We start from the raw sequence: 23,011 nt of genomic DNA on the forward strand, positions 1-23,011 counted from the left end.
CAATTATCCGATTAATCGATTATTGATTACTATGGCTTTTATTTTGCAAGCCACATTACAATCACATGCATGTTTTCAGTTCTATTTGAAGGCTTTGAAAGGTTCGATTTCTTCTTAAAAATAATTCATTTGTTTTCTAAAATTCAATCAGAAAGATTTTATTAAAAAATTGAGTCAATACAGGAACAAGAAAATAGAACACATGCAATTCACGGTAGGCCACAGCTGGTGGTATTCTGAGCCGTGATCCTAGTTTACATGTTTTTTTTTTATAACATAACACAGGAAAAGGAAAAAAATGAGATCCTCCAATAGTATACAGCGAGCACCTAACATTGTCAATACTGCAGACTTTCATTGTCCAATAGGCAATACACACATCTATATCTAAATTATAATATTGAAACATACATTATCCATTTACATAAATCTATACCTAATACGTCAATACTGTAGATCAGGGGTGCACAATTAGAATTCAAAGAGGTCCAGTGACTAACATTTTCTCCCCCCAAAGGTCCAAACCATTAAAATGTCTAACGTGCGCTATGATTTGGGGGCATATGTAGTTCTTGTATATGTATAGCTAATAAACAAAGTACTACATTTCAATAACATTTCAACAATATTTATTGGACATTTTCAATGCAGACACATTAAACATGAGGTAAAATAAATATGCAGCCTAAACATAAATAAAAGTAGGCCTATCACAAATGTTCTCATTTCAAGCATCTTCACAAAAAAATAACAAAAGTGCCTGTTTCTGAAAAAAGTGCTTTGATTTTTGAACAAATAAGAAAACACAGGTTTAATATTTATCTTTCCTACTCTCTCCCACTTCACTTCTCTATCTCTCTTCTTTAGTGAGAGAAATGGGCTTTTGCTTGCCCTGCCAGTAATTTGAACCTTGGCTGGAATGGAGTCAGTGCCATTCTCATGCACATATGTAGGTGCTCATTGGTGAGTCTAGAATGGTACTTATTTTTAATGATGTTCATAGTGGAGAAAGAAGACTCACAACTGTATGTGGAGCCAAACATGGTCAAGGTGTGTAGTGCTACTTTGGTTAGACCAGGGAAAACAGTCTTAGACACAGCCTGCTGCCAGAAAGTGTCATGATCAGTTAGTTGAAAGTACTCTCTTAGTGCAACATTTGCTTGCAGATCAATCAGTTCCATCTGTAGAGATCCAGCATGTGCCCACTTGAAGGTCTGTGTCACCTCCTTTGAAAATCCCCTGACATCTGTGATGAGGAATGGATTCTCAATGAGAAGAAGGAGCTGCTGTCCAAGGCTGAAGCTGTCAAAGCGATTTCTGAAGTTTCCAATCAGCTTATCTATGAAGTCAACATGAGGAGAAACATCTCTCTCACCCTGAATCTGTTCCTGCACTTTTGGGAAGTGTGCACAGTCTCCTTGAAGATCTTCCTTGAACACTTCCAGTTTCCTCTGGAAGGAGCAGACAGCTGTCATCAAATCACAAACTGAATTGTTCTTGCCCTGTAGTTTCACGTTGAGCTCATTAAGGTGTGATGTGATGTCTACCAAAAAAGCAACAATATCCATTTTGCTCTCGTCTTGCAAAAAAAGTGAAAACTGTGTTGCCTTCTGACTCTTGAGCTGTACTAGGAAAGCTGTTATTTCCTTTCGAATGGACCAAAAGTGTTCCAACACCCTGCCTTTACTGAGTCATCTTACGTTGTTGTGCAGCAGTAGGTCACTTGCATTTGCCTCAACTTCTTTCAGGAATTCTCTCAGCAGGCAATGTTGATGAGATGAGGATGCCCTGAGGAAGTTGATGAGTTTCATCATTGTATTCATCACTTCAGCATACTCTTCTGACAGACTAGCGCACAGGACAGACTGATGAATGATGTAGTGGTAAGCTGTGAGATCAGGGTTGTCATCTTTCAGCCGTGCCACAACTCCTCTCTCTCTTCCTATCATGGCAAGGGCCCCGTCTGAGGTGATAGAGACCACTTGTTTTAGATCTATCCCCCTCTTTCTCAGCATCTCCTTTATGGCCATATATATGTCCTTTCCTCTTGTATGTGTCTCGAGTGGTGTTACACCTAACAGGTCTTCACAGAATTCCTTCTTCTCTGTGTGGTAAAATCTAACATACACCAGAAGCTGGGCATTATCACTCACATCAGTAGATTCATCAACAGCTAATGCTATGCATGGTGCACTCCGAATAGCTTCATCAAGCTGTGTTAAATACATCCTCTGTTAGTATTTCACTCTTTCTTGCTGTTGTTGTACGTGACATTGGGATTTGCTTGATCTTTTCACACAGCTCATCTTTTTGTTTACCGTCAAGTAAAGTTTCAGCAACAGCATTCATGCACTCCATCACCACTCCCCCGTCGGTAAATGGCTTTTGGTGTTGACCCAAAATCCAAGTTATTTTTAGTGAACATTCGTTTGCACGTTGTTGGGCAGTGAATGCATGGGAGAGGACTCTGGTGGACCGATCATGCTGGGCTTTGAGTTTGTTTATTTTGCGTGCCCTCACCTCAGACTGCTGTGGATATGTTTGCTCAAAAGATCTTGTCTCGTAGTGGCGCTTCACATTGGCACTTTTTATTAGAGCCACGGTCTCTGAACATATCAGGCAGAGTGGTTTGACACTCGCTGCGGGAAGGATAAAGGCATTGTGACAGGATTGGCAGAGGTTGAGGCTCAGAGACAGTTTGAAGTTCAAAATAAAGCTTTTTAATAAACAAAAATAATCAAATAAATAGGCACAAGGGCCAAACAGAAAGGTTTCAAAACACAAAATAGACACAAAACAAAACTTACAAAATAAATACGGCTTCCAGGCTGGGCATTGCCTTCACTGGTTTCAAAACTAACAAAACAGCACACACAGAAAAACGCTTCTTCTTCTAGAACTCTCCTCCTAGCCAGGGCCTCTCCCCTGGCTTTTATCCCATGTGGCTGGAGCCCAATTAATCAATAATTGCTGATTATTCAATTAGGGCTCCAGCCACATTCTCACATGTTTTCCTGGCAGGGAGGAATTTGACCCCCTCCCTGCCAGTCCCAACCACGTTCATAAAGACGGGGCAGTCCCCCGTCACAGGCATATTTGTCTGTCCACTCCTCTTTGAAAGCTCAATTTTCTCTATCGACTTTCCTGACTTTTGCGCACGCCATTCTATAATTTCTCCTCTCGCTTCCGCTTTTGCTTCTCTCGCTGTCTCTCTCTCTGACAACATCAGTCTCCTAACATGCATTGTAAACATTCGCTTTGATTGGCTGAGTTTCGTGAAGTGATTTAAATAACGCACATGATTGGACAACACACAGTAGTATGGGGCGCTGTCTGGGACCTTCCCAGCTGCGCTGAGACAGCACAGTATGTGTACATTGAAAAAAAGGGTTGCTTCATCAGTATTTAATGTAACAATTATTTATGAGAAATGTATCGAGGTCCAGACAGAACCTTCACTCGGTCAGGACCCGGACTGAGGTCCGCCAATTGTGCATCTCTGCTGTAAATCAAGCCAATCATTAGTTGATAAATGTGTTTTAGCTTAGCAACAGCATCCATTAATATTGCAGAAATGGGAACAGTACATTTTCTTGGCAAGAAGCTAATTTATGCTCATCTGTCTTTAGACAGAACTAAAACAGGACATCTACAGGATGTGGAGCACAGTAACTTTTTGGGTAAATATGTTATTGAAACCACAATGTGTGCTGACATGAGTTTTTCCAGTACACAGGGGTTACAAAGTTTGAGGCCTTTAGATCGTACAGCTTCAATAAAGAGTCTACTTTTTTTTCCTTCTTTCTTTTTTCTCAATGAATATATTGTATTACTGTGTACAGTACAATAATATGCACATGTATGTTTTCAGTTCTGTCTGAAGGCCTTTGTGAAGAGTCTACATGTATTTTATTCCACCTCTATTTAAAATCTAATTTTTTAACAAGACTGTAAATATTTAAAACATAAAAATACAGAAGTTACAAAACAATAAACATTGCAAACCCTTATATTACCATCCTGCTGTAGCAATGTATGTAATGTGTACACTAATGCTGTATATTTAGTACAAGCAGATTGTGGTGCCAGTATTGACACATCAGAAACTGTGAACAAAGATGGTTGATCTCACATGGTCCTGTCACGATCAACTATTATCCAGCAAGTAATTACTTACAAAAGCCCTCCAATTAATAATACATGAATGCCCATGCTTTAACTTTGTGCAGGAAGCTTATGTTTCATTGCAAAATGCTTTCAGACAAATTACAGTCTACTCTGTGTACATCTTATACAACTAATAAGTAATTGTTGCTAAGTTCTATCAAATATGTTGGTGGGTGGGGGGAGGGTCAAGCCTCATACGTGAATACTACTTTTCAATGCAAAGTTTTAGCACTTTGCATTGAAAAGGGGCAGCAGTGTGGAGTAGTGGTTAGGGCTCTGGACTCTTGACCGGAGGGTTGTGGGTTCAATCCCCAGTGGGGGACACTGCTGTTGTACCCTTGAGCAAGGTACTTTACCTAGATTGCTCCAGTAAAAACCCAACTGTATAAATGGGTAATTGTATGTAAAAATAATGTGATATCTGTATAATGTGAAATAATGTATAATGTGATATCTTGTAACAATTGTAAGTCGCCCTGGATAAGGGCGTCTGCTAAGAAATAAATAATAATAATAATAATAATAATGACCTAATGCTGGTGGAACTGAACGTCATGTACATGTAAATGAATCTGCTTTACTTCAGCTTTACTATACGTGCTCACACAGCTAGAGCTTGTGAACTTCCATACAATGCTTTCCAAAAAAACAACAAAAAAAATGCATTCATTAAAGTAACCTCTGCCAGCTCTAATGGCTGCCGTCCAACATACATTGCAAACAGATACTGAAATATACCAGTAAGCTGCTCACTGGTTTCTTTTCTGTCCAATTCTAGGACATAAGTAACGACCATTATAAAAAGCTGTCTCCTGACAGTTCAGATTCCAGTGTTTACAGTAAAATAAACTGACAACAAAGCAATCTTTCAGTGAACCATGTCTGGAAAATGGTTTTATGAGTTCACAGTACAAAGCAATGGTCCATGTTACTCATCATGTTGGAAAACCCATGCCAGTCCTTATGTTTTAGCACAGTAAAGTAATATTGGTCTAGGGGTGTTGAGTTAAGAAATTTTAAAAATAGGACAAAAGGGACATATTTACCAAGGTATTTTCAACAAAATGCTGGTAAAGGTTTACATTTTGTATAAAAGGAAAGTTAAACTGTTATAGAACTTGTAAAAAATAACTACAATGTTCATTGAATGGCTCAAAATGTTCCACCCACATATCAGCAGCAACATCACAACCATTTTTTAGAAGAGGAAGTTTACATCACAATGTATTTTTTTTTTTCAAAATATTCCAAAATGTAATAATTTAAATGCCATTTGATAAACTAAAAATAGTTGAACTTGATGGATGAACCATATCTGCAGCCTAAGAGTTCTCAAACTGAGCCACCACCTTTGTCCTTGGACACAACACGCAGTTTGGATTTGAGATGGTACTACTTGATGGAAGCCATGGAAATATTTGCTGAGGTAAAGTACAACTGTAAGAAACAAATGTAAGTTCATCAGTTTTGTGGTAATATGTATATACATTAGGAAGGGCCTGAATTAAATTAAGGTTTAGGGTATTACTCTTTGGAACAGTTGTGGCAGCAGCATCGTTTTCATTGAACCCCGTTCAGTGTGAGAATACGACACATTATCAGGATGGCATGTGACTGGTAGTTGATCAGGTAAGCCTGATCAACTGCTCACATATGTAACTGAGTTGGATTTACCAGTGAGCAGGAGGATGATGGGAAATGTAGTTCTGAGAGGTTCATGCTGGTACATGGGAAGCCATCTTGAGGCAGGGAATGCAATTTAAAAGTTTAAAAAAGTGGTAAAAATATAAAAAAAATTAAAACAATACACACACCTTACATAAACAGTTGTAGCAACACATGGGAACATGTAACACAATAAAATAAAAAGGTCCTTATGTACCCTTTAAACAAATTACTTGTTTTACTTGTGAGAGCTGCTTATAGTTTATGTGGACAGTGCTAGATATCTGAATGGAGCAATATTACTGAATTTCCATGTCTGGATTTGTTGTTGAAAGATGCTGTCTGAGCTGCAGTTGAGCTGACAGGCTGTGATTGGCTGACTCGGCAGTTGCAGGTACAAGACTGGTTGCTTTTTTCGGTGGAAAGTATTGATGGTTTTGGTGGATAATAAAATAAATTTGGACCAAATGTGTCTTAGTTTAGTACTTGCTGTCCAATAGATGTGAACTGAGCTTTCAATACAGCAAGTCAAAATGAAAAAGCCGGCACTTGCGTGGATTGATTCAAAATTTGATTCACAGGTGATGCGGTGATGCTTCAGCATCTACTGTCTATTAGATTCCCGCCATAGCGGGAAGCTAATTGGCTGATGATACTGAATAGTCTTTTAATGTTTGTTCTAAAATGGCTATCAGTCATAAGCTGTGTTATTCGTGTCTGCTGGAACAAGGTTTGGTGTCGAAGAGAGATACTAGACTTGTGTGACAATTTAAATGACTCAGTTCAACATATGTGTAGTTATGCTTAAATTTAAATACAAAAGTTAGGAAAGAAGTGTTGTACAGTTGATAGTGCATATTCAGCAACAGACTTTCCCTTTAATTATAGACTGCTCAGTATCTCAGAGTGCAGTTTTCGCCTTCTGTATTCCACTACACATCATGGAGAAACCGTATTCATGACATCAATCACACCACTTTTAGTTTTTACCGTGCTGCATTCTCCATATCATCACGGCTGACATCACCTGCTTTAAAAAAATCATAGCTGAGGCACCTCTTGGAATTCCATTCACCTGCAAAGTCCATTCAAAATGGCGACATCACAATTGGCCGCGTACATCAGCCACTTAACAGTATTCTCTTCATCTGCCTTTTCAATTCAACCACAATGGACTAAATAAAGGTTGATAATGATTAGAAATATAGCTGCATTTTTAACTGTATGGGTTATATCATAACTACACAAAACAAGCATGGTGGCCAAAACAGACACACAAAAACAAACACTGAACAAACCCTAAATAAAACAAGTACCATGCTGGTGTAAAGCCAGCACAAGTAGCAATTGTTATATATTTTTTAAAGCTTACTCTCTAGCTTTCTCATTCCACCTCTGAATAGCCAACCCTGATGAGCGGCTGATCCGCTGTTTTAAACAGTGGTGCCTGGTCTCCATTCCATGCTGACCTAAAACACCCATGCACACCAAACATTCACTTTAAATAATAACAACACATAAGACAAAATAAACATAATACGCACAGGGGCGGGGTGTACCCAGCCATACATGTATGTTTATGGCAGCCAGGATGGCTCTCCGGGGCCCGCTTCCTCAAAGAGGGCCCTGGAGAAAAATATATATATATATAATTCAGGTCAATTAAAACAGAACATTTCAAAATAAACAAAATAAGAAACAGCGCCGGTCTTCAGTCCTGCACAAAACCACTTGCGTTCACGCCCACCACCACATTAAAAGGGTAAGGTTGCGCTACACTACACTACAGACTCTATAGTACTGTACACTGAATCAATGTGCTTCTGTGGTAGACTAATGTACCCGGCAGTGCAGGCGCTGTCAAAATAGTATTCATTTATTTGAAATTCAATATTTGAAATACATAGTGAGAAACGTTAGATGTGTGTTTATGACTTGCAACTGTGACAATACACCTCAATCTTGCTCTGTAGCATGATTCGCATGAGTCTAAAAAAGGTGTCCTCAGAGCTGGTCAAAAGCAGAGATGTCTAGTAACCTCCCAGACGGGGATTAGTTGTCATCAAGGAAAGTCGGTAAATTAAAAATGAAATGTAATTTTGATGTAAATAACTTTCCAGCCTTTCCAAAGGCTAGAATAACCATTTCGTCCCTTGAGTGCTATGTATTTCCATTATGTATTGTATTTTCGCCCTCAGGACAAATCGTACCAATTGAAATATTATTTTATGTTTTTTTTGTAAAGGCTGGTATTGCTTTGAGGCGAATACCCCGAAAATGATTGTATCAATTCTAACATAACACTGACTTGGTCGATTCACATGGGAATTAAAAGACACAGGACGCTTTCAAATTTTGCATAAGTCCTGTAAAAAAATCAAAGCACCTCTGAGAAAATGATCTGGGATGAAAAGAAATGGATGGTTCGCACGGCACTACATTTCACCAATGTCAGGACTAATTCAGAATCCAACTGTTTATGTGGTGATTTTTAGTCCTGTGCAAATCGGGCTTATGAAAGCATTTTATAGTAGTTTTTATTTGGAAGTGTGGATTTGTTGAATAAGTTGCTCTGTCAGTTTAAATTTCTCAGTTCTGCACTGTGGTGAAGCTTGTACTCTGGAAAGGAGGGTGAGCGGTGTGTATTATTTGGACATTATTTGGGTTGAATTGAGTTGAATCTGTGAGTAGTGTAACAGCAACGTATGTGTGTGTGCCTATGGTATGAACACAGACCTGAAGTTGGGAATTAAGTATATTTAAAGTAACTGTTAGCTAACTTTCACACACCAGTTTTTTACTGGAATGTTTAGTTTTTTACATTTTGCAAAAAACTACCTGCACATTTATTTTATGTTTGTGTTGTTGACCTCACCTGCGCAACGGAACTGACAAAAAAAATACAGATTAATTTAAGGGTTAAAATATAGTTTGTATACATGTATAAAAGTTTGAATTTCTTTGACACTGTGGGCAGGATTTTCAAAAGGTCGTAAATTATAACTCCAGTGTTAATCAAGAAATCGGTATGTAGCATTGATTTAGGCATTTTCAAGTTGCCATTATGCCTATTTTGTTATTAAATAATCAACCTAATGTGATTTCTGAAATTTTGTTGATTTACAAAATAATGTTAATATCTTAACAAGCAGTGCTTCTTGCGACTATTTCTTTTGTTTGTGTGAGAATTTAAAAGCAAATCCATGGTAATTGTTATAATTTATCACAGAGTTAATTTGCACTTGGAAAAGTAGGGTTTTAATTAACAAAACAGAAATTTAACGAACAGCGGCTGACGATACAGAGAGAGAGAGAGAGTGTACAGGACCAGAGTTAATTTCTTACAGACAGCCTAGATAATTCAATATTTGTAGTTATGAAAAGATTTTAGCCTTTTCTATACTTGTGGTTATGAAGGAGATTTATTCACTTGTTTTAACTATTTGTAACCTTACAGAAAGTTTGTTGTATTGCTAAACTGATATACCATTATTTGCACCCAGTGTAATGTTACTACCAAGAAATTATCTGAATTCTGTATACGTACATTATAGACATCTGACCTCTACTGTAGATGTTATTTGAATTATACAACTGAAATCTTGGTATAGAAAACGGCATATTAGATATTACAATAAAGTTTCCTTAGGTGATTGCGGATTTGCAATGTGTCCTTGGCTTTTAACACCTGTGCCTTATCCACACAAGAACGAAGAACAGGCATACAAGAACACACAGATCCACTAGGAATGTGATCGAGATCATTGACATGGAATCTGCCTAAACGTATTCCCCCACACTTTATATACAATGTACAGTTTCACCTTCACACGTTTGTATGCATATAAAATGTTCTTATAATCCTTTAAGTGTTCGGTGGCTACTTCTAATCATGTTGAGTTTATTTATCGCGGAGGTGAGCAAAGAGTACCAGAGAAAATGCATGATTAGAGGAATTCACCGAGCAATTAATTATAAACAAATTGTGTATTGGGTAGGGAGCTATATCTTAATTTTAAAACCTTAATAAATATATAATGAAGTGTTACATACATGGTATACATGTATAATAACTAACAACTACAAACACAAATGGCACTTGAAATGTATGTATTTATAGCCTACAATCGTACCTACTAAAATACATACAAAAGTAAATGTCAACATAAGCAAATAAATTCCAATCAATATACACAGATGACTTACGGTATTTTCTATTCTTTTTAACCCCAAAGACTGATTGCAAAATGCACATTAAAAGAGTTGTATATAGTAAGCTTTCAAAATATCCCTAGACGGCAAGTGGGGTTTCATTTTTATTTATTTATTTATTAATTTTATAATCCGTGCCGTCTGATTTTACCCACACACGCCAGATATTCGTAAATCAGCATTTTATATGTGAAGTCTAAATAAATATACATTCTGGATGTCAAAATGCACAATTTTAAATGAAGTCTACAAATTATACACAACATATTCCCAACTAGACTAAACACTGCTAATAGGTTAAAAAGAATGCAAGAATATTATTTGGTGGAAACGGTACAGTCAAAATGCAACAATAACAGGCTGATGTTTATTCAAATGTGGTATGTATTTAATAATTCAGCAACTTTATTGTTGGTCTTTGATTAAGTAGTCCAGGTAAGCATGTCATTCCACTTATGTTATCCCATTCGATCATTCAGTCTCTCTCTCTCTCTCTCTCTCTCTCTCTCTCTCTCTCTCTCTCTCTCTCTCTCTCTCTCTCTCTCTCTCTCTCTCTCTCTCTCTCTCTCTCTCTCTCTCTCTCTCTCACACACACACACACACACACAGTGTAGCCTAAGGTAAAGCATTGTAAAGCTACTTATACATTTTTAAAGGGTGTTATCATTGTAGGAACGAGTACACTACTGTTGGTTGGGAAACAGTCCACACAAACTGCATCAGACTGTAAAACAATTCACCTAAGGCTTTCGCAGCAACTTAGACCTTTTTTTTCAGTGTAGGCAAAATAATAATTGCGTATAGATCTATTTAATTAATTGAAACCTTGTTTAATCGAATTATATGGGTATGTTTAAATGGTGCAACTGGATTAGAATACAAGCGGGATGAATCTTTACAACATGAGCACAATCTCAGCTCTGTACTACACTACTACACTGTTCTTGTATACAGTTATACAAGTCTGTGCTTTCAATATCACCCCGACTGCATTTTTCTAAAGGAGACGCTTTACACAAAGCTATCTCCCCATTTCTAAGAGTTAAGTGTACCGAAAATATAAACCGATGTCATACTAATGTTTCAGCGACACACGCATTTTCATCAGTATAGATTTATTTTACCCACAAAAAAAATAGTAATAAACAGTCAAGTTGCATGTTAAATTGTTAAATGCATCCTCTTACCATTATTGTTGTTGCTGTAACCCGCCTGCAAGTGGACGACTATGGTTTCGAGACAGGTGGTGCGCTGTCCACGGTATCTGTTTTACCGTATGCTTCTTGCTGTAGCGATAGTACAGACTGTGATGTGGAGGGAGACGTCACTCAACCAGACTGCACAAAATACACTACTAGAGAGGGAGAGACTACAGCCAATCAAGAGACAAGCTTCTGCGGGATCACGTTCCAAAAACAATGGAAAGGGAATCGAACCATACCTTGGCGGTGTGGCCATGGAATGACTGGATGGTTTGAAGGGGTGGGTTTTGCATTTTCACAATGTGTTAGGAGACATACAGCGAGAGAAGCAAGTTATGCTTTGGCTTCACGCTGGGTTTTCAATGGTGGGGACTTGAAAACGTGTGTAGATTATTAACCACTTTAGCCCTGGAAAGCAAAAGAAAATGTAACAAAGAAAAAAACATTCTGTTTTTTAATATACCTGTATTTTACCCTGTCAATTAAACTTGTTTTAAGATGTACCCTGATATAATGTATAGCTATGCATAAAGACTGGTCATACTGGTTGCATTAATAATATTAAGAATCTTTTTTTTTTTTTTTTTTTTTTTTTAATATGGAAGAATTTATTTTAAAATATATCTTGGTAGATGATTAACACCTAGAAATGTAAGCATCATGCGTTCCATCACCATGCTCAAGGAAAGCTAAAAAGTAATATACGGAGAACTGAGCATTTCTCATGCAACATCATACAACAAAAAAACAGAATTAAAAAAAACTCTTCTTGAGTTATGTTCGACAGTGATTTTGTTAGCAAGAAAAAAAGCTTTATTAGTCAGGGTTTTCAAAATAAGCCGGCGACCGTCAAGTATTCCTTTTGTTATGAGATATTTGGTCATGTATAAAGGCTGTACTCCTTTAAGAAGAAAGGCATGCTGGGATATCAAATGAGCCCTTGTCAGCTGAGGGCATAAGACAATGGGAGAGGGAGATCTGAGCAGGTAGGGAAAATATGTTATGGTGGATAAGAAATTTAGTAGATGATAGGTCTTTTTGAGTGAGAGTGGGAAATAAAATGTTTAAAACTTTTGGTATGGAAAATGGGACTCCACAAGGAAGTATAATAAGCCCTCTATTATTGAATGCTTTTTATTTAACTGAGTTTTGCATACTTTTAATTCCAAAAAGATTCAAATAAATGTTTACTTAATTAAATCTGTCTGCTAAAACAGTATCTCATGTACAGTAACTTATACTAGCATCTACAATGTCACTGCAGCAACTTGGAGAACAACAAAGAAGGCCTTCTTATCAGTTAGACTAGCAAGCACTGGTAAAACCAGCTCAGTTTTATACGATGTAGAACTCATTTATTTAAATGTTTTGTTTTGTTTATCAGCTTTGCGATACCTGCATGGTGTGTGTCTTCACAGTAGTATCTACAATGTATTGACAATAACAATCAACCATTTTGTTACAGACTTTCTAACAAGTCTAGCATAAACAATTGTGGCTATTACTTAATTAACCCTTGTAAAAAAAAAAAAAAGAACAGTCCTACTACAGTGGCAGGCACAGTATTATCCTCTTTCGTCCAAATGCAGCACAAAGTCACACCAAGAAGGTGAATATGAGGATGGAGAAGGGAAGAACAGAAATGACAGGAATGATGATATAGTGGAGCAGTGTGCTGTTGAACATGTGGGGCCTTTCAGAAAATATAAACAAAAAAGACACCACTTGGAACCTGAAGTCAACAAACAGGCAACTCCCCACAGGCAGGGTACTGGTAGTTAAAGTGCCTGTAACTGAAGCAACTTGCAGCTTTCGAGGGCACAGAATGACTTAATCAGACAACAAAACACCATTCTACATAATTCCACCACATCACATTTAATTACAATGACTGACATACATGGCACCATGGTTGAAATATGCAATAACATCACTGAATCCACCATTGACCTCAGTAGATGTTTAGACAATATAAAAGCATGTGTTTATACGGATACCCATCTGTCTCTGTTACGATCAAGGGTCACGTCACCCAGTCGACATAATTCACCCCCACATGCATCAACAGTTCCACACAAAAACACAAGCAAAGAGCCAACAATGTGTTCAGGTGGCATGGTGCCTGTGCAGGATGCTCCTGCTCCCCCATTGCCAGGGAGAGCAGATCCCAAGCACCAAGACACCGCCGAAGCCCACATTGAACCTTCAAGTAGCCGGTTATTAGCAACCCTGATAAAGACAACTTTTGGTTATTAACAACATTTTCCCAGGAACCAATCCCGTCCCATAGTCTTTAATGTTAATGGAATTCTTATATTAGCAACTACACATTTCTTATTTTAAAATTGTGTTCTTTAGAATTGATTGTACAACAAATATTTTTTATGTTTGCTTTACTCATGGTAAGGACAATTGCAGTACATCGTTGTGTAGTGCTATTTAAGCCTACTCCCTTTTTTTTTACACACACTTGAAGTAAACAGTTCTATGTTTGGGTATTCCGTGTTTCTCATGTTATTTTTTTTTTAACACTAACATTTCAAACACACAGTTGAACAGTAAAGGTAGGCATCCAATGGGTCATTGAACAGTATGAAATCATACAGTGTGTTGTGACTCTGAACAAAGTGTTGCATTTATACACACTGTTTAAATTATAAACACATTGGTACACCTAACTGTTGCTATGTTGTTTTACAGTGTTAACCTTACCTTTAGGAGAAATAGTTCAGTAACATGTGTTGTCGTTTTGCACACATCTCCGTCTGTGCCCTGGATACCAGTGCATGTAAGACCGCTGGCGCTGCCATGTCATTGTCATCATCAGATAGCCAGTATGTTTCTGCGTTGTCAATGCATTGTTCAATGCAGCGGTTCAATGAAATGTTGTGAAGTATGCAACACATCAGGACTATGTTTGCCACTTTTAAGGGGCTGTGCTACAAGGAACCCCCTGAACAATCCAGGCATCGAAGTCGTGATTTTAGAATGCAAAAGGTCAGTTCTACGCACATTCGTGAAGATGTATGTGCATCATTATATTCGTGTTCGGCATCTGACTGGGGATGTAAAATTGGGGTCATTAACCAGGGTTGTAAACTATAGCACTATCACCTATCAGCCAACCATTGATATTCGGGTGTTCTCCAAACCATGTACTCACTGATGAATTATCCAATATATAGGCGTCGTGGCTCGCACCAGGGAATTTGGCACACACATACATAATGTGGCAGTTACACAACATCTGCATGTTCATTGAGTGGCATCCTTTCTTATTGTAGAACTCAATTGTATTAATAGGGGGTGCACGCAGTGCAACATGTGTACAATCAAGTGCTCCCAGGATCCCAAGAAAACCAGCAATGGCATACAACTATTCTTTGAACTCAGTCTGCTTCCGTAGGGTATGTGGGGAAGCATATATATTTATGTGACCTCTTTACTAATGTGGCAGTAACCTGTGACACACAATTAGATACCGACCTCTGACTGATTCCACATGCATCACCTGCTGGTGTCTGGAAGGACCGGGTGAAAAGAATGATAGGGCTGGATTTAAGGTGCTTGACTCCAAATCCTCCTTTAGCTCATCACCTAAGTGTAATATCGTAGCTTTATTAATTCGGTATCTGTGTAGCACATGTTCTTCTGGGAGGTCCATTATTTTCCCTTTCTTCGGCTATGGCAGCGATCCACAGCAGCACTTTCACTTCCTTCACAATTCCTGTAGTCACATCAGTTCCTTTTGTGGTTTTGCCCGGGGCCTGATTAATTCCGATCTCGTTTGCCACTCTTTCGAACAGGTGGAAGCACTTGGCACAGTAAAGACACAAATATTTGTCTTCTAATCATTAACCCTGTATAAATACATTTCTAAAATATGCTATAATTCCTGTCATTCCTTTTTCTTCATGGCATGTTAATAAAGTAATACTTTTAAATGCATCTTATTCCTTGAATTGTTGGAGGGGGGATTCTTATTATTATTATTTATTTCTTAGCAGATGCCCTTATCCAGGGCGACTTACAATTGTTACAAGATATCACATTATTGTTACATACAATTACATTATTATTATTTATTTTCTGGACCAATCTAGGTAAATTACCTTGCTCAAAGGTACAGCAGCAGTGTCTCCCACCAGGGATTGAACCCACAACCCTCCGGTCAAGAGCCCACAGCTCTAACCACTATTCCACACTGCTTACTTTTTTCAGCAGCAATCAAATACACTGTACAAACTACACAACACTGTCTTAGACACGATGTTATGCTTTAGGAACACTATTTTTCACCTTTGGATGTTATATGTGAATGATAACAATGTGTATATATAGGTTTTTTTTGTTTTTTTTGTTAACAGTAAAGATACCAAAAGACAACAACAGATTTAATTGTACATTATGTAAGCTATGTGTGTTCTGATTCTGATACACTTTTCTTTTTTTTTTTAAATTTCGATACACTTTTATTTTATTACTATATTAAGGATAATCTCTGAAAGACAATATTTAAACTGTTGATTATATATGGATGCTTACTGCATTCTTCCAAAGTTCAGCAATCTGTGCACTCAACTTCTTTAGAATGCAGACTTTGCTTACACTCCAGTTTGTTTATAGCTTCCAAAGGTAATTTTTAGTGGCGTGGTCTAAAATTGTGCACAGTACTCTGTATAACTTGTGGGATTTAAAGCAGTAGGGGTATGCTTAAGTTGAGTGAAAGAATATTTTGCATTGGAGTATTTCATCGATGTTCTTAGCAAATATCAGTTATTTTTCCAGCCAGCCTTTTATTGCAGGGGACTTGATGATCCTAGTCAAGTTTTCTTGTTGATCTTGCTGGAATAAAGCACATGCTTAAACCATGCAAAAATGTGCCAGAATGCACCTTTTTATCCATTTTTTCAGAATATTCACAGTGGCAGGGTGGACAAACCCTTCCCACACTCTCCCCCCTCACCGCAATGCGCCTCGATGACATTGGTGCCCCCTACTACCTTGAAAGTGCCAAAACCCTGGTGTTAGTTACAGTAGATACACAGTATATCCTCCACCAAGGTTATAGATAATACATTGCAGGTGTCAGTATCATGAAAACATAGGCCACCTTATCTTACATCTAGAGCATGAAGTACACAAAACAAGATGGCTCAACCTATCAGATCCCTGTGGCTACATTATTCAGTTTTGTTCAACCATCATACAAAGCATTACATTTCACAATCATATTCAGCAATCATATTAAACATTACATTTCAAAATGTACTGTAAGGATAAAAGAGGATCAACATGAATAGATTGTTGCAATTGAGGGTAATTTTCCTGTGCTGTAAAATGCTTTAAAGATCCAGCTATGGCTTTTATCAGATTGAATGTTGGTTGAAATGAACCCTTTGTGCTGAAAGAATTAAGTGCATAATAAAGAAATAATGAAACACACATTCTTTGTTTATGTCTAGGTACTAATCTAGGCCTATACAAAATTAATTATTTAGACATCAGCACACGGCTGCAATGGTTTAAAGAAAGTTAATTCCTTAATGAACTACTACCATTTTATAGTGTATTGTTTCGCTATTTTATCCACACTTGATATGTACAGCTATACATGCACTTTGGTATGTGTAGCTCTAAAGAGGGAGGTATATTGCCTCTGATTTAGCTATGTGAATCTGTATGTAATAGCAGTAGGGAATAAAGGGATTGATAGCACACACAGGTGTCTGTTGGCATCTCTGCAAATAATCTGGTCTCACGTAGTTGCTCATTTTAGTACTGGCAATGATGAAATCCATGAATCTTTACTGCCTATTAAATGCATAAAAATTCATTTGAATTCCTGTAAATTAGGTGAGGAGAAGAAACAGATAATTAATTGTTTCCGTTTTTCTTTCCCCTTGTTCTCAAGGTGTCTGGCCAGTGCTTGGCCTTGCATATTCTTGAAGGTATCAAATTTGGCTGTTCTTAGTAAGGGCATGTCCTTCTTCTTTTTGTATGCAGTAATAAAAGTCTAGTAATTTAGGCTGATCCTTCTAATTAAATGTGGACAGTGCAACACACAGAGTTCCTAACTAGGCAACTTGTTTTAATTATATACTGGAATTTCCAAATCACACACAAAAGCTAAAAGAGACTGGAGTAAATGTGGATTACACACAGAGGTACAAAGTGACAAGACATTTTCAAGCTACAATTAATTTGGGAATCTAAACCAACTGGACTGCTCACAAGGCCTGCTTCCTGGTACAGTTCACAGGACGCTGAACTGTATAAACTATTTTTCTTTTGATAATAGACCAAATGTGTTTGCTTTTTTAGGGAATTAAAGTTAGGTATTTGGTTTTACTTTAGCTGATTGGCTTTGACATTGCCCTGGGCATCGTGGGGCATGTATTTTACAGTTTTATCATGCTTTTCCCATGCGTTTACCATAGTTTACTCTGGTTTGCCATGTTTATTAAATATGCTTTATCATACCTCACTATTCTTTACAATGCTTACCTATGCTTTACCATGCTAGGGTAAACTTTTATAAGGGCTGGGTCCCTTGATTACTCTGAAAATCCGGACAAACGGCACAGTTAAGCATTGCTGTGGATCGAGTCTGCCTAACATTGCTGCAGTCTTCTACTCTGATGTCGATGGCTACTTACATGACTATAATGCATCATCTGTCGTGCCAGAATTGTGCTCAAATGGTTTGGGGAGCATGACATCTCCTTCACACGTCAGACATCTTCAAAGGCCACCTCAAATCCCGGATCTCAATTCAATTGAGTATGTTTGCATAAGCTTGAACAAACAGCCTAATTCTCTGCATGAAATATTAATGACTGAATGGATTAACAACTCTCAAGACACCTTCCAACACCTTGTGGAGTCTGTGTCACGTTGTGATCAGTGCAAATTATGACCATTAGGTCCAGGTGCTGCTAAAGATAGTGATATTTATGGAAAATGTATATATACATTTTGTGCCACTGTATACAGTATTACTAAATAAGAAACCTATCTATTTGTCAATGCTGTGTAAGATGCAACAATGATATATGATATAATACCACAATAATTAATTTAGTGTTTCAGCTAGAAAGCTGTCTGACACTGGTAAATGACTAGCCTGTGTAGCACTGCTCTACTTAAGCATAATCAAGTTTGCATCTAAAGCTGATTATTTCATTCACATAATAATCACAGGTTATATATAGTCTGTTCTGAATACATTTAGTTTTTTTTTTTTTTTTTTTATTCAGCTTCAGCAGCTGGTCAAATAGAAATGTGAATGTTCTTTATGCAAAAATCATCATCACCTGATCATGTAAGCTGCATTTCAGTTAAATGGTAAAATGCAATAAAAAATGTTACAGTAAAAATTATATATTTCAGTAAAAATAAAAATACCACATACCTTGGATTTTTAATACTAAATCAACTTAATGAATTTTAAGCAAGACTAAAATGCAGTGATTGGATTTTTTTTCTTTTTTATTTTTTTATACCAACGCTAGCTATAGGATAACAGCATTATTCATATTTTTTTCCATTAATTATCCCTCTATCTTATAACTTGCATCTTGACTTTCACCAGATGGCAGCATTGTCTCACATGTGTTAACTTGTGAGTTTTAGAGGTGTGAAAAAATGCTGTAAAGTAAGAATGCTTTCAAAAATAGACATGTTAATAGTTTATATTTATCAATGAACAAAATGCAAAGTGAGTGAACAGAAGAAAAATCTACATCAAATCAATATTTGGTGTGACCACCCTTTGCCTTCAAAACAGCATCAATTCTTCTAGGTACACTTGCACACAGTTTTTGAAGTAACTCGGCAGGTAGGTTGGCCCAAACATCTTGGAGAACTAACCACAGTTCTTCTGTAGATTTAGGCAGCCTCAGTTGCTTCTCTCTCTTCATGTAATCCCAGACAGACTCGATGATGTTGAGATCAGGGCTCTGTGGGGGCCATACCATCACTTCCAGGACTCCTTGTTCTTCTTTACGCTGAAGATAGTTCTTAATGACTTTCGCTGTATGTTTGGGGTCGTTGTCATGCTGCAGAATAAATTTGGGGCCAGTCAGATGCCTCCCTGATGGTATTGCATGATGGATAAGTATCTGCCTGTACTTCTCAGCATTGAGGAGACCATTAATTCTGAACAAATCCCCAACTCCATTTGCAGAAATGCAGCCCGAAACTTGCAAGGAACCTCCACCATGCTTCACTGTTGCCTGCAGACACTCATTCGTGTACCGCTGTCCAGCCCTTCAGCGAACAAACTGCCTTCTGCTACAGCCAAATATTTCAAATTTTGACTCATCAGTCCAGAGCACCTGCTGCCATTTTTCTGCACCCCAGTTCCTGTGTTTTCGTGCATAGTTGCGTCGCTTGGCCTTGTTTCCACGTCGGAGGTATGGCTTTTTGGCCGCAAGTCTTCCATGAAGGCCACTTCTGACCAGACTTCTCCGGACAGTAGATGGGTGTACCAGGGTCCCACTGTTTTCTGCCAATTCTGAGCTGATGGCACTGCTGGACATCTTCCGATTGCAAAGGGAAGTAAGCATGATATGTCTTTCATCTGCTGCAGTAAGTTTCCTTGGCTGACCACTGCGTCTACGGTCCTCAGCGTTGCCCGTTTCTTTGTGCTTCTTCAAAAGAGCTTGGACAGCACATCTGGAAACCCCTGTCTGCCTTGAAATTTCTGCCTGTGAGAGACCTTGCTGATGCAGTATAACTACCTTGTGTCTTGTTGCTGTGCTCAGTCTTGCCATGGTGTATGACTTTTGACAGTAAACTGTCTTCAGCAACCTCACCTTGTTAGCTGAGTTTGGCTGTTCCTCACCCAGTTTTATTCCTCCTACACAGCTGTTTCTGTTTCAGTTAATGATTGTGTTTCAACCTACATATTGAATTGATGATCATTAGCACCTGTTTGGTATAATTGTTTAATCATACACCTGACTATATGCCTACAAAATCCCTGACTTTGTGCAAGTGTACCTAGAAGAATTGATGCTGTTTTGAAGGCAAAGGGTGGTCACACCAAATATGGATTTGATTTAGATTTTTCTTCTGTTCACTCACTTTGCATTTAGTTAATTGATAAATATAATCTATTAACATGTCTATTTTTGAAAGCATTCTTACTTTACAGCATTTTTTCACACCTGCCTAAAACTTTTGCACAGTACTGTATATATATATATATATATATATATATATATATATATATATATATATATATATATATATATATATATATATAGGCTGATTTTAAATGTTGAATTTGTGATACGCTGTATTTAGCTAGATCTGGACTTAAAGATCTGGACTTAAAGATCTGGACTGGGGTTAAATCTAGGAAAATACGTGATTTACATGAAATCCGGAAACAACTACCTGTTAAAATATAAAGGTAAGTTCTAACGTTTTAATATGTGTGTCGGGGAGGGGGCGGTGGCGCGACAAAATGGTTTTTCACATTGCCAATTTCAACCCGGGACGAACTCACCCCTGCCAGATACCCTGGGTGAAACTTTCGCCTCGGGTTGAAACATGAAATGTGAATGCAACAGGGTTACGCTAGCCTCGGGTTGAAAACGCGCATGGCAGAAGCCACAAAACAAACGTTGAGGGGCAAGGGTCACGCATCAGCGCGCCCTGGGATGAAATATGTAGTGTGAAACGACCGTGTCGAATCTCACCCCGTAGATTGTAGCGCAAATGTGAATGCACGCAGTAGTGTGAAAATGGCTTAATTGTATGCTAAAAAAGGGGGGCAGTATATAAAAAATTTAGATCAAGGAGGATCTAAATCAAGGAGGGCAGTGGATGTCTTCAAACGGATGTTCTTTAATTGTTTGTATAGGGATAGTGACCTGCAGTAATAAGACTGTGCAGTGAACAAGGATTTCTAAGCCTATTAGTCATAAGGTACACCTTATGAATTGCATCTTTTATCATGACCCAGTAAATAGTAACAGTGTACAGTACAATATGTTGTTCAATATATTTTCACATTATAGCACAAAAAGTCTGCTTGTAATTTGATGCTGACAATAGGGGCGTTGCCCACGAGTTTATGTAGCAAACGTGAGCTGTCTCAGGGACCGATGCATTCACAGTACAGCAAAAAACAGACCAAAGCTGTTGCAGAGCCTCCTCTGCAGCAGACCACTTTTAATCCAGCTGGACCTGGGCTAGGATTACTGTTTTTACACTACAAAAAACAAACAAACAAACAAACAAAAAACTAAGCTATCTCAGAGTGCTTAAAAGTGGTAAAGATAGGAGGAGAGCATGGTTTTAAGCAAACAGACATTGATCCTTTGTATTGAAAAATGAAAAAAAATGTAAAAAAAACAAAAAAAAAAAACAACATTTTGATAATTGAAGAATCATGAATCTATGGGAAGAAAAATAATATTTTTGCATTAGGCTGTTACTAATCTTGATATTTGGTGTTTTCTAGGAACAACACTTTAAAAGAACTCCTGCTATTACCCAGTCTCCCCCAGTATTATAATATAATTATTATTATTTTCCTATAGTGGTAGCTTTTTTAAATGATTTTAAAAATGGGTTGTCTCATTAAAAATGTTCTACATGTGTAATGTGTCTCTCTGAACTATTGTCTCAGTACATTTAAAAAATAAATAAATAAAATGTGGACCGTTATGCACTAATCAAGATTATAAAGAGTATGTGTGTGAGAACCGCTTTGCCGATCAGATGATTGGCTGAACTTTTGAAAGCTACATTTGCATGTATTTAATGAAACACAATTTTATAAAACTTCAGAAATGTGTTGCTATTCAACATGCTGTAAATAAAGGGTATTAAAGGCAATATCTTGAGAACCACTTGTCTGTTGTAATAGATATTTTATGTGTAGATCACGCTGAAATACGTGACTTGTTCATATTAGTCTCTTAGCAACACAACTACAGTGGTTTTACTTCACAAAATACAAACCACAGAATGGAAAACAGAAAGTGGCATCAAATATAGAAGCTAAACAGCATTGAGGAAGTTCAGAATACGGGTTACCCCAAAAATGCAACAATTCTTGGCACAATCAAGGTGTCGTTACCTTGCAGTTACCCAAACTCTGACAGGCTTTAATGTTTTGGATGAATTATGAATAATGTATAATATTTTGTGATTATATGTTTACTTCATATGAATTTAATAGTTCATATATAATTAGATTTAACATTTGAATGACAAGTGATGCTGGAATCGGGTGTCTAGATGGGGACAGCCACACTAACACATATTTGCTAAGTAGGTCCCATATCAGTTTAGAAAACTGGCTTTTAGATCCCAAATTTTATGTCAATCATTATTCAGTGTTTTAAACAAAGGGCAAACTAAATATATCTAGAGTACAGTGAAAGGAAAATTGTGTAAATCATTAAGGGTTTGACCAGGGGTGGAGAAGGGATACTACAATAGAGCTGAATGCATGTGTGGGCATGTGCCAGTGGTATGCCGTGAAGTCCCTCCGTGTATTAAATAGGGACTACAACATTTAATTTTTTTTACCACAGGTCATTGAGAGGTCTGCCTTTTGTGTACGTACGTACATATGTGTATATTTGCATTTTTCCATATATTTATAGAGATATGCTTATCAATTACAATACTGCTGAAACACTACATTTTTCTCTAGATTTGTAATTACAGCCCTAGTTGAGAATATATGGTATTGACATACTTTTTACTTTTTATTTGGACTATGTTATTACACTCCTCCA

At 37.5% G+C, this 23,011-nt stretch overlaps 1 protein-coding gene across 1 annotated transcript in view; it reads right to left on the bottom strand.

The window, feature by feature from the left end:
- Positions 1–11,390, bottom strand: part of LOC117400378 (elongation of very long chain fatty acids protein 2) — a 48,852-nt gene extending 37,462 nt beyond the window's left edge. Inside the window, exon 1 of the mRNA XM_034000249.3 lies at positions 11,232–11,390. Within this exon, the coding sequence (XP_033856140.1) occupies positions 11,232–11,234 (3 nt within the window). The 5' untranslated portion in view covers positions 11,235–11,390. The remainder of the gene's footprint in view (positions 1–11,231) is intronic.
- Between the last annotated feature and the right edge of the window lie 11,621 nt (positions 11,391–23,011).

This window comes from Acipenser ruthenus, chromosome 4, assembly GCF_902713425.1.
Source record: "Acipenser ruthenus chromosome 4, fAciRut3.2 maternal haplotype, whole genome shotgun sequence".
Lineage (NCBI taxonomy): Eukaryota > Metazoa > Chordata > Actinopteri > Acipenseriformes > Acipenseridae > Acipenser > Acipenser ruthenus.